General features: G+C 38.6%; 1 protein-coding gene across 10 annotated transcripts in view; it reads right to left on the minus strand.

Moving 5' to 3' along the window:
- Window positions 1–1062: 1062 nt before the first annotated feature.
- Window positions 1063–13811, minus strand: part of PPIP5K2 (diphosphoinositol pentakisphosphate kinase 2) — a 117544-nt gene continuing 104795 nt past the window's right edge. For 5 of the 10 annotated variants that reach the window (XM_056537516.1, XM_056537522.1, XM_056537519.1 and 2 more), the window contains 5 exons: window positions 12777–12896; window positions 12093–12155; window positions 10936–11082; window positions 8108–8236; window positions 1063–5930 (listed from right to left, as the gene is read on the minus strand). In XM_056537516.1, the coding sequence (XP_056393491.1) occupies window positions 5785–5930; window positions 8108–8236; window positions 10936–11082; window positions 12093–12155; window positions 12777–12896 (605 nt within the window). In that variant the 3' untranslated portion in view covers window positions 1063–5784. The remainder of the gene's footprint in view (window positions 5931–8107; window positions 8237–10935; window positions 11083–12092; window positions 12156–12776; window positions 12897–13811) is intronic. The other 5 variants (XM_056537518.1, XM_056537520.1, XM_056537525.1 and 2 more) reach the window with 2 other exon arrangements.

Raw genomic sequence — 13811 nt, forward strand, 5'->3', positions numbered from 1 at the left:
CATCGCTGACTTCCATTTTCCCCTTCTACATCCTCGCCCCTTACAATTGCTGTTTTGCTATGGCCCATTTACCTTATTGCTGCTACTTGACCTGTTCTTTTTGTATTGCTACTTTGTTTACCTTTGTAAAGTGTGCCTTTCTATTGTTTTCTACATTTCTCCTGCCTTTGCTGGCCATTATCGGCTTATGTATTCTATGTTTTACTTTAAAAAAATAAAAAAACGGATGCAATCAGTTGACACTACAGGCTTGTAATAGACCGTTTGCCATAGACTTCAATGCGAAATTTCATATATCTGTTTCTAATCCGTTATTTTTGGCGGAGAAAAAAATACTGCATGCAACGTCTTTTCTCAGCTAGAAATAACAGAATAGGAACCAAATGAGTGCAAACTGATGACAAAGAACTGTAAAAAAAAATCCCATCGACATCAATGGAATCTATTTACAGCCGTTTGCAAAAAGCTTGAACGGATCTGAGAACAGGCATGAATAGATGGTGACTGACGTTAATGTAAACGAGCCCTAATACACAGAAAAAAGCCAAGGACACATTTATTTTTATTTATTTTTGTAAAGGTTTATCTATTCTCCCCTGTAGAGAACTGATGTGGCAGGCCAAGCAGTTTGGAAGAGTTCACATAGGAGGTTCTAGTAGCTTAGATGTTAACTCACTGGGAGCCCAAAGACATGTATTTTTTTGGTGGTCACCATGAGATCACATGACCTAACTGAAGTAAGGGATTCCAGGAATTGTGAAACAGAAAGAACTAAACTTAATAATAGCTTAATTATATACTCCAGGTGACTAACACAGCATGGCAGAATCAAGAGGATAACTTGGAAACTACTGCAAACATTACAGTAAGTGGCAATTTTTTTTTTTTTTTAGCTGTTCACCAGCACTAAAACCCAGTATATTGGGTTTAGTACGAGTGAACAGACTGTCAGTTCCTCTTTAAAATGAGGATATTAGCTTCCATCTCATGGGGATTTTATGCCTTCCTTTAGATATAAAATGCATGCCAATAGGCTGAATCAAATGTATGTATGTATTTCAAGACAGTACGCGGAAGAAGGATAACAAAATAATTTATATTTTGAATGTTACAAGTAGAAGAAAATAAAGTATGTCAGCAGTATAACATACCTAAATATGCCATTTCAAGAAACGTAAATCAAAATCCATGTATTTACATAATATATACTAATAAAATGGTGTATAGCCTGCAGTATGTAAATGTATCAATGTCCTCAAACAAATTTTAGTAAGTGGAAAAGACATAGCATTGACCTTATAACAACACTGAAAAGACTGATATACAGTACCCGCAACTGAAGTATTTGGTTTTAAACGAGAACGGTGGCTTAGGGGAAATAAAACCTGACAAATATGTTATCTACAATGAAAACAACCAGTAAGGTAACAGATAGAGATGAGCGAACTTACAGTAAATTCGATTTGTCACGAACTTCTCGGCTCGGCAGTTGATGACTTTTCCTGCATAAATTAGTTCAGCTTTCAGGTGCTCCCGTGGGCTGGAAAAGGTGGATACAGTCCTAGGAGACTCTTTCCTAGAACTGTATCCACCTTTTCCAGCCCACCGGAAAGCTGAACTAATTTATGCAGGAAGTTCGTGACGAATCGAATTTACTGTAAGTTCGCTCATCTCTAGTAACAGACACAAAGTAAAAGTAACAGAAGTTTGATTGCCTCTTAAAGGGATATTCACAACTTAGACATTCACGGCATGCCATAAACGTCTAACAGATGTGGGACCACACTCATTTAGAATATAGGGGGGCCACCCAATTGGTTTGGTGAGGGCTAGGTAGAGAATGAATTGAGAGGTGCCCATGACCCTTCTCCATTCACTATGGTCACATGGATGACATATCACATGACAGAAAATTGCATACCATTGGTGTGATTTTATGTTTACAGTTCCCATTTGGCTGTAAGAAAAAAAAAAAGAAAAAAATGGCCAAATCACAGAGCAACTTGAACTGAGGTCAATACCCACATAGTTGCATGAGATTTTGTAGCATCAAGTCGCATCTTGACCACATTGACGGTATTGTGATCTTCATGTCTTGTGGCCAAAGTTGCCGTGTAGTCCCAAGCCATATGGAAACAGTAGGACTCTTTATCCCAACATCGATGCTGGTCCCAGAAGTGACACTTGCATCTATCAGACATTTACAGACTAACTGGGTATATGTCTTAAATGTCACAGCTGGAACACCCCTTTAAATTACTAAAACCAAAAAGTAAGTTTATCAGTCAATACTTGAGAAGGATTAAAAGAAGTTTATCTGTGCTTTTATAAATAAATTTATTTGAAACAAGCACATGACTATCCCATAGAGCACAGGTCTCCAAACCTACAACTCCCCGCATGCCCCAACAGCCGTTGGCCTGTCAGGGCATGCTGTGAGTTGTAGTTCTGCACCAGCTGCAGATCAATGCTGTATAGTGCAGCTGTCCTAAAACGAATAGAACTTCCAGCATGCCCTGACACAGCCTATGATTCTGCAGACGACTGAGAAAGACTTGGCAAATTAATGTAAATTGGCATGTTGAATTGATGTAAATTCTGGAAGGAAATACTTGTGTGTCATAAAGAATTATTATAAATAAAAAAAATAAAAAATGGATCTGCAGCTGACCCATAACTAGCACATGTATATACATTTTTTAAGTGGGCGTGGCAAGTCATTTTCGGTTTCAGTTTTTGGCCAAGCACATCCTAAATTTTTGCTTTTGGCCCAAAATTTTCATTTCGCTGCACCACTCATGTCAAGCAAGCAATCATCTCAACTGTATTAGTCAGGGGCAATGTTAGACTACATCAGACCAGATCATGTACTAGCTTCAAATAACTATAAAAGCACAGAAAGCCCAAAACATGAGCCTCTGAAAACGATATAGTTAATATTGTCCATTGTATGTGACCATGCACCTGATCATATAATGTAACAGTTTACTGACCAGCTGCAATAACTGCTTTGTCAATGGAACCCCTAACATATCGATATGATTATGTAACTTTAGCTATATATTTTTTTGGGCCTATCAGGCATGCTTCTATACATACTGCCTTTTATTTACTAAGTACATTGTCTTCTTAATAAATGCAAAAGTTGAAGTTAATATTTTGGCAAATGACACTGTTCATGATATAAAACAAAGAACACAATATTCATGATATGACTTGGTCCATGCAAATCAATGCAGCTAATTACATACTGGCCAGAATTTCATGCTGCGGCTGCCGTGTATGGACTACACCACGCCCACAAGTGGTGAAGAATGACCTATGATTTTTCCAGTAATATTGTATTTTAACAGCAAAATCATGCGCCAATGGCCATAACGTGCAGCATGGCAGCCACAAAGAACCGGCCTTCATTGCCTAGTAAATTTGCGGCCGATGATTGTGTATCATATCCTCCTTGCAGCATTACTTGCTGTGCAGCAAAAGATGTGTGATAAAGCTTTTCAATTATATTGAGTATTTTTCTACCTTGCCTTTCTGTATTAATACATTGTATATTTTGTTCTCTCTCTAAGATGGCTTGTAAGTGAATAACATTTTCTAGGCGTGTAAAAAAAAAAAGTTGTAGTATAAAACTTATGAATTATTTCATCCTGGTTAATGTGGCTATATCCAGGGACATGTATATATGTATTTATACAAGTAGACCTTATGATCCAGTGTAAACTAGATGTATTAAAGGGCTACTCTGGAGTGAGAAAAGTTTTCAAATCAACTGATGCAAGGAAGTTCTACAGAGCTTTAAATTACGTCTATTTAAAAATCTCAAGCCTTAGAGGAAGTTGTATAGTTCCTTCCAGTCTGACCACAGTGCTCTCTGCTGACATCTCTGTCCATGTCAGCAACTGTCCAGAGCAGGAGAGGTTTCCTATGGCGATCTGCTTCTGCTTTGGACAGAGAGAACTGTGGTCAGACTGAAAAGAACTATACAACTTCCTATGGAGCATACAGCAGCTGATATGTACTGGAAGGCTAAAGAGAAGTCATATACAAATCTGTATGATTTTGTAGCACCAGTTGATTCAAGGGTAGGGTCACACGTAAGGGATACGCAACGTATTTTATGCTGTGGATTCGCCGATGACACGACCCTATATTCTGCTTCCAGCCGTTCCCATGTCCTGCCCGCAGCAGCAATGAACCGCTCTTAAGAAGCCACACAGGGACTTGCAAGTCACCATGCGCAGTGTACTCAGACATCGTCGGGAGGGGAACAGCTGGAGGCACAATATAGGGTCGGGTCATCGGTGGATCCGCAGCGTAAAATATGCTGCAGATCCCTTCCGTGTGACCCTATCCTGAAAATGTTTCCCCCCTCCGGAGTACCCCTTTAGTATACTAATTAATTGCTATAATTATGTTGATTATTCAGCAATTTTTTTTTTTTTGTTAACCCCCCCCAAATAAAAAACAAGACACATTATATAGCTGTAATACATCATAGGACAAAGCATGTCCAGGATTAGAAAAAACATAGCTGCTTTCTTACTGTTATTCTCAGTTTGCATGTGGTATTGCACCTCAGTTTCACCAGGCAGAGTTGTAATAACACAAAAACAATCTGTGGTGGTGTGGTTTTTGGAAGAAAGCAGATATGTTTTTGTTGTTGTTTTAAATCCTGGGTAAGGCTGCGTTCACAGGGCCGTCTAGATCCGTCCCGTTCTTCTCCCATCAAAAATAAAAACGGACTTAACGGACAATAAAAGGATGCAAACAGATGTTATCCGTTATTGTTCAGTTAATAAACGGATTGTCCACAGCATGCTCAGAAGTAAAAACTGATCGAAAAACAGATGCAAATGGATGAAATTAAAGGCTCACCTGTTTTCCATAGACTTCAATGTTAAATTTACTGTATCCGTTTTTTCTTCCGTTTTTTTGACTGAAGAAAAAATACTGCATGTGCTATTTTTTCTGCCATCAAAAAAATGGAAATGAGTGCAGACGGGTACAAACGGATTGTAAAAAAAATCCAGTTGACATGAATGGGATTTTTTTAAACCATTTACAGCCTGCAAGAATGGAACCGAAACGGGGAATAAAAAAAACAGGGACAGACGGCTGTGTGAACGCACCCTAACCCCTTCAAAATATAGTATGAAAACATCTATTGATAAACATTATTTGCTGCATTCAGGGACGTGTAAAAACTGGAAAAAAAAAGTTTATAATGCAAAGTTACGCTTTGTTTTTTCTTTTTTACAGCCCTTTCAATAAGTATATATCAGGAAAAGGGAAAAAAAAGACATTAACAAAGTGAACAGAAGCGCAGAAAGCAGTCAAACAGTAAAATGTAGTCTTGTTACCCATAGTAACTGTACTTCTGTTGGCATATTAGATATGTAGTATAGTTTGAGTATGAATGCTGATATCAGGTTCTACAGATTGCCAACACTACATTTGCACACAAAGCCTTTGCTCCTGTCCACCTCCGCACATATATTTATTCATTAATATACACATTCCTGCAGACAGGTATTCTTTGGTGTGCAATTTTTTGCTGTGAACCACCCCAAAATGTCTAGTCCATAGATGACAGAGGAAGTTGTATCACTGTTGTCCCATCTGTATGTTGGGTATGTGACCTACTAGTTATATAGAATGTAAACTCAAAACAAGTAATGTACATTTCATCTACGCTGTCTGTATATACATGAAGTAAAAAAATATTTAAATATCTTCGATATTGATAAAATGTTCTCTTCAATCCCTAATGCAGCATTACTACATGGAATGTAGATTCGCTTTCTCTTGTACACAGACATCTTGCTGGGGATGAGTCTTCTCTTCTTTAACCTCTTCCTGATTTTGGCCATCTATTGAGGGTAGATCACAAGCTGTAGAGGTGGTGCATGATGGTCCACTGCCATCTGTACAACAAGGAAACTATTTCAGTGCAAGTAACAGACAAAAAAGAACAACTCTTTTATTCAACTATTCTCCAACCACCATAGTTTAAAGGGAAACAGAAATGGGTGCTGTCAGATACAATAACTTAAAGCATGCAAAAATAATATGTTTTGCAATTGCTTTTATCAGAAAATTCAGTATTTCATACTGAAAAAGCAGTCAAAAAAGTGGCCACTAGGGGTCCCCCTGCCTCCAGGACACATACCAGTCCTGCAGGGCTGTAGGCAGGTCCAGAGCTGCTGTGCTTGCTCCCGGCTCTCTGTATGTCAGAGTAGAGTGAGGGAGGGGGAGGAGTCATCACAGTGAGGCATGCCCTCACTGTGAGGGAGGGGGAGGAGTCATCACAGTGAGGCATGCCCTATGCCTTTGCATGTAGTAAATAAAGGTAATTCTGAGAGAAATATAGGTTGTAGCCACATAAAAATTAGATGTACATGATCAGGATGAGGTACTGAGCAGCATATAACAGTTTGTTTTGGGGGGGGGGGGGGGGGGATCAGACAGGTACACTTGAAAGATGGGTTAGTCTCACTAACCTGAATTTACAGGAGTTTAGTGTGGGTAATGCTGAGTAAAAACATGTATTTCTTACCCTAATCTGTTAAGCCTTTCCTTAGATATAGTACAGTTTTGCAACATGCAAATTAACTTAACTGCACTGGAGGCGGGTTTGAAGACTATCTGCACCTCTGATACCATCCCCTGGGTCCCATTCACACTGATCCTCTCATCAATATTCATCACCTGATGAGATTATGAGCGAGGCGATGCGATGCGATCGGGACCCAGGGGATGGTGACAGAGGTGCAGATAGTCTTCAAACCCGCCCCCAGTGCAGTCAACAATTAATTTTCATATTGCAAGACTGTACTATATCTAAGGAACGGCTGAACAGACTGGGGTAAGAAATACAGTGTTACTCAGGAACACCCACACAACCACCTAGTCGGGTTAGTGGGGTTGCTCCATCTGCCAGTTTCCCTTTAAAGGGGTGTTCCAGGCAAAACCTTTTTTTATATATATTAACTGGCTCCGCAAAGGTAAACAGATTTGTAAATGACTTTTATTAAAAAATCTTAATCCTTCCAATAGTTATTAGCTTCTGAAGTTTTCTGTCTAACTGCTCAATGATAATGTCACGTCCCAGGAGCTGTGCAGTTCCTATGGGGATATTCTCCCATCATGCACAGCTCCCAGGACGTGACATCATCATTGAGCAGTTAGACAGAAAACTTCAGAAGCTAATAACTATTGGAAGGATTAAGATTTTGTAATAGAAGTAATTTACAAATCTGTTTAACTTTCCGGAGCCAGTTGATATATAAAAAAAAGTTTTGGCCTGGAATACCCCTTTAAGCTTTACATACTGTACAATAACCAACATGTCATTTTATTAAACTTTTATCCCAGTAGGTTGTTTTCATCCTATAGCCTAAATACCCCAAAATGCTTTAGGGCTTTTTCACATCTGTGTCAACATCTCTGCTGTATCATAGGAGAATAGTGAAAAGTGGTGCCAGATCAGTCATATGCTGGACACCAATACGCCTAACAGACCCCACTGAATATAGTCCTTGAAAATGGGCTGATGGACATTGAACATTCCTAGGAAACGCTTATTCCCAATAATTGGCCCATATAAAAGGGCCAGTGATTATGCTAGCCTGCCGGGTTATCCAATCTTTTCTGGGGCCATTTAAATTATCACTATCTGCCCTACATTGCCTTGTTTAAGGGTCCGCGTAAAAAAGATTCACTCATTTTTTGTGTGGCCTAGTCTTGCCTTTGCTTGCCCCTCATCAGACTGTATAATAGGGTATGTAAGTTATCCATTCCTGCCAAGCTGTCTCTTTGCAGGAAAAAAATGGCACTGCATTCTGGGCATTTTGTTCAGCATTTTTCTATGAAATCTACAACTGAAAACTCTGATGCACATGTGAACAGAACTTTACTTTGCCAGCACTGCTTTCCATTACCAGAAATAGCAAGATGATGTATATATAGCACAACTTAAAATTTTTAAATGGTTGGCCCCTAATATGGAGGTTTAGGCTATGCAGGAACCCTTGGACAAATAAATGCACAAGTTTGCAAGTTTCTGTTCATTTATAGATTTTTCTTTAGCCAAGGTACTTACCTGTAGCAACTGGGTCCGATATTGCTCCATCAGTACCAAAAAGCCATGGTGTTGGAAGTATTTTAGTAGGAGTATATGTATTTAAAGATATTTTCCTGCCACCAACATGACTGTGATATCCAGGAGTAGCTGAGTAAATCAAAAATAATGTTCTGTTATTAGTAAATAGTCTCAGAATAAATGGCCTAAACTTTCAATTCACTACTAGCTGCTAACATGTGGATTCACATCCATATAATTCCACTAGTCCTGCAGTTATCTGCTGTGTTTTAATAAAATGCCTGCTATTTCATGTATGCTTAGATGAAGACTAAACAGATCTATGTCTGCTAGCTTATACACTATCTAGATTCTGCTAAACTATACCCTGAGCAGCCTACTTTTATTACCTTTAGGGTGCTTCAAAGTACAAATGTCACACATTCCCCCATGGTACTATATAATGATATACATTTATTTATTTTGCATTTGTTCCTGGCAGTGGGTATTCTCTGTCCCCGTGAATTATGATCCATTTAGTTGTTTCGTGATCCTGTTAGGCGATTCTCCTATATATTCCACCAATGGCAATAAAAATGGTGTTAACGTGCGTATGGGTCAAAGTCGTTAGTAGCAGTGTAATTCAGGAATTGCCGGGAGATTTCCCCACCCAGCGGCGTCTCGACAGAACAGGGTTCACGCTGGAGGATAGTTGCGGCTGTGCCCGTGCATGACATCACTACAGGGGGCCAAAAAGGAGAAAAAAAAATCATCCAACGCATTTCTGAAACCTCTCTGCTTCCTTCCCAGACAAAGGAAGCAGAGAGGTTTCAGAAACGCGTTTGATATTTTTTTTTTATGTCATTCTTGGCCCCCTGTAGTGACGTTACACCATTTTGGTTGCCATCAGTGGAATTTATAGGAGAATTACCAAACAGGATCGCAAAACCCCTAACTGAATTATAATTCACGGTGACCAAGATAACCACCACCAGGAACACCGGTGATATACCAGCGACACATTGCATTATGATGCTATACCAGTGCAGCATTGTGTATTCTATTCCCAGTAAACAGGATGTCTATTATTTTATAGAAAATTATTTTATCTACAATACCTGTAAATAATTTTCTATTATACCCGATTTTTATACTATTTATTTTATCCTGACTTAAGGCGGGAACGGCGGTCCGCATATTAAATTAGCGGCCATACAGGCATATTCAATATTGGAGGCGCTGGTACTATATATATATATATATATATATATATAAAAGCTGATGTCTCCTGATGTTTTCTATTATACTGAAATAAACATGCACTCTCTTTCCTGACAAAGTGTATATGTCAGGAAAGATAGCCAGCTCATATGCATCACTATCTTAAAATGTTACCATCATTCTAATAAACTTTCCACATGTTGCACACACATGTCTAAAATTTAGACAGGTCAGGGGAGTACATTGCACAGCCACACACTTCTCTTGGACCAGAGGGGGTTTCAGGACTGAAAACCCCCTCCAGATGTAAACTTTTGTGCAACGTGTCAAAACTTAATTTAAATATTAGTAACTCTTTAAAGGCTGTTCACAAGCAATAACTTTGTGGAATATTCACCATAGTTCACACTAAACTGCTACACAGATTTATTTTGCACTGCAGATTTTAAATGTGTATCAAGGAAAATAGGTGACATGCCACTTGACTCATTTTTTGTGTATATTCATTGTAAAAAAAGGTGTAAGATGGCAAAGACATGGAATAGCCCCATTGAATTGGACTAACCTAAATCTGAAACTGTGGTAATAGAATGTGCAATACCTTTCAGGAATTCAAGGTTATGCCTTGGTCTTCTGCCACATAACAGTGCATTTTTTAGATGAAAAATATACTCTGGGAACACAGCCTTAGTGATAAGTACACCAATAGGAACAGTAAATGTACAAAAGCAATGGATTATTCATCCAGAATAGTGTATGTTTACCATAGTATTAGAAAAGATTTTGGATTAAAGGGGTATTCCAGGAAAAAAAAAAAAATTTATATCAACTGGCTCCAGAAAGTTAAACAGATTTGTAAATGACTTCTATTTAAATATCTTAATCCTTCCAATAATTATCAGCTGCTGAAGTTAAGTTGTCATCAGAGAGCACTTAGACAGAAAAGAACAACTTGAGCCGCTCATAAGTACTGGAAGGATAAATATTTTTTAATAGAAGTAATTCACAAATCTGTTTAACTTTCTGGAGCCAGTTGATATGTAAAAAAAAGTTTTTTTCCTGGATAAACCCTTTAAAGGGGTACTCCGCCCCTGGCATCTTATCCCCTATCTAAAGGATAAGGGATAAGATGTTAGATCGCCGCGGTCCCGCTGCTGGGGACCCCAGGGATCGCCGCTTCGGCACCCCGCCATCAATACTGCACAGAGCGAGTTCGCTCTGTGCGTAATGACAGGCGATACAGGGGCCGGAGCAGTGTGATGTCATGGCCCCGCCCCTCATGACATCACGGCCCGTCCCCTTAATGCAAGTCTATGGCAGGGGGCGTGACGACAGTCACGCCCCCTCCCATAGACTTGAATTGACGGGGGCGGGCTGTGATGTCACGAGGGGCGGAGCCGTGACGTAATGATGCTCCAGCCCCTGTATTGCCCGTCATTACGTGCAAAGCGATCTCGCTCTGCGCAGTAATGATAGCGGGCTGCTGCAGCAGCGATCCCCGGGGTCCCCAGCAGCGGGACCGCGGCAATCTAACATCTTATCCCCTATCCAAGATGTCTAGGGGCAGAGTATCCCTTTAAGAACAACCCAGCAATAGAAAAAAATATGTAATTAAAACAAGATCCTACAAGGAGAAGCTGTTGGAGTATCCAGGAAACAGTCACTTGAAGGTGCTGCTATAGCAGAAAGGAATTCGTCCACCTGCTTTAAAGACAAGGAGTTGTGTAGGGTCTCTAAGGGACATATGGAAGGCACCATGGAGTACAGCTCAAATCCTGTAAGACATACATAGAAATATGTATTCATTGTTACTCAAGTCTATTCGTAAATTAAGAATATTCATAAATCAACATACAAACCAATAGAATAAAATGAACAGTTTCAGTTGCTTAAACACTTAGTAAAGGCAAAGCAACATACAACACTTACAGTGTATAAAACAAATCATAGCTATAAAGCTGCATTCAGACCTCTGCTTCAGACTACATACTTACCCTCACATCTGCTAATTCTAAAACTGTATAAAAATTTTACAATTATTTCCATGAATGAAATAAAACAAACAAAAGCAATAAGATAAAAAATAAATAAATAAATAACTAAATAAATAAATATGTAGAGCCCAGTCACAAAATCTACTCACTGGGTACAATAAATCAATGACTAAAAATGCAGAGGACCTTACACTGAATCAAAATATTTCCCATGGAGAATCTCCATTCTATTAGGGTTTTATATTTCCAACAAATGTAAGACAAACAGGGCTTTACCTGCCAAATCATTCTACAGAACTGTGTTTATTGGTTTAATTAAAAAAAACAAAAAACATATTACTTCTCATAAGGAGGATTGATAAGGCAAGATTAACCTGTAGATAAGAGTCCATTCAAATAAAATAACACAAAAATAACACAATGAAAAGAATGTGTAAAATAACACATTACGCAGGGCAAAATAGGGGGGAAATTACATGTCAATTAAAATTTTGATTTTTAAAATAAATTTATAAAATAAAAAAATTTTGGAATAAAAAAAAAAAATTCAGATAGTCGTATTGATGCGATTGTGTAATGTATTTTTAACAACTGAAAAATTACATTTAACGGTATAGAAAAATGACAAAAAAGGCTCACTGCTTAAGGACAGAGAAAAAATATTTTTGTGAAATGTTAAATGTTGACCAAAAGAGAAGTGATGACCAAAAAGAAGTCGCATCCCATGTTTGGAAACCAAATGGAAAAAAAAATGAAGCATGGGGGTACCATTTAAAAGAAACAAAACATACCATTGGTTGGGTGTCGAGCAAATGAGATAGAAAACCTTTTAACAGCAGAGCTGCGTGTGGCGTCTAAGAGAGAGAAAAAGAGTACCTGAAATTCATAAAAGCTACCAAATAAAAATAAAAAAAATAAAAAGAAACGAAATAGGAGAGAGAGAAGAAACTCCCATGTGTCTGAACGTGTTAAAATCCAGCAGCATGCAGTGCCACCACAGCAAAGTCACTTGGTTTAAAAGAGGAAACTTTTTGGATGCTTATTGTGAAAATTTCAAAATTCCACAGGAAGGAAAGCTGGCTACTTTGGTTTTAGCCTTTTAAGCCGGAGTCAGCAATAACATAAAAACAAAAACAAAATAGATAAAAAAAAATTTTTTTTTTCCTTTTACAGGTTTTGAAAATAGTAAATGATAAAATCTGATAGTTTTGGGCTCAAATTCTTTTTTTAAAAAAATTCTAGGAACCAAAATAAAATTTTATAGATTTGCCAATGGAAACAATATTTAAATTTCCCTAAAAAACATTTTTTTAACTTTAAAAAATTTCTCATATACATTTACTGGGGGTAAAATAAATTAATAAAAAATAAATTATGAAAATAATAAAAATTAGACACACCAAAAATGTGCACGCCATCCTCTGGTTAGAGGCACAGCTTTTGCTCAAAACCAGTGCGCGTGTCGTTGCACATACCATCTATGCAGCCAGAAGTAGTCAGCTTTTTACGATGAGCACGAGCATAATCCAGTAGGTTAGGTGCACTTGAAGAGGCCCCGAGCACAGTAGTACTAAAGAGACCCGCGCAGTGAGACCCTAGTGAGAGTTAGAGAAAATACAGCAACCTAGTGTACCTCCATTCACAAGTGATGCATGCAACATGCAATAAAGTTCTTATTTGGCACCATACAGAACACAAGAACTGGCATTGTTACAGACAGAGTACATGATACGCATCCTCCATCTAAAGTATCCTGTGCCATCCTGCTCACCAAAATTCTATATTATTTTTATTATCACTATGATCATGAATGGATTACTACCATATTAGACATTTATTGCATATCCACAGGCTAGGGGAGAATTTTAAAATCGCGGGGGGTCCGAGCGCTGGGGCCGCCAGTGATCTCCTGCCCCAGCTCTCCACTGGAGCAGGGCTTCATGCCCCCTCCATATATCTCTATGGGAGAGCCGATCGGCTATCTTCAGCTCTCCCATAGAGATTTATGGAGGAGGCGGAGGTCGTGATGCGCTGCTCCAGGGGAAAGCCAAGGCTCCATACAAAAGATCGCAGGGGGCCCCAATGCTCTGGCCCCCCAAGATCTAAAACTTATCCCCTATCCTGCAGATAGAGGATAAGTTTTATTCCATGATACTAATCCTTTAAATACTTAAAACATTAAGTGCAGAAATGAAGAATCTCTCTTATACGTCATATGCATGTTTGCATGTTCCCTTCATGTTCCAGATTTGTGCAGAGAAACAAAATTTAGTCACATTCAGACAAACAAGTTCCAGCATCCACTTAAGGGAATACAATGGCTTCTTTTATTTGGCAATGTTAAAATCAGAAACAGTGCAGGAATAGAGTGCACCACTCAACACTTTCAGGCCTTACATAAGCCTTGGTCAAAGCAATGCTTGAAACCAGCAAGTGGTGTACTCTCTTCCTGTACTTTATTATGGAGTTTAAAGGGGTAATCCGGTGGAAAACTATTTTTTTTCAAGTCA

Source organism: Hyla sarda, chromosome 1, assembly GCF_029499605.1.
Source record: "Hyla sarda isolate aHylSar1 chromosome 1, aHylSar1.hap1, whole genome shotgun sequence".
Classification (NCBI taxonomy): Eukaryota; Metazoa; Chordata; class Amphibia; order Anura; family Hylidae; genus Hyla; species Hyla sarda.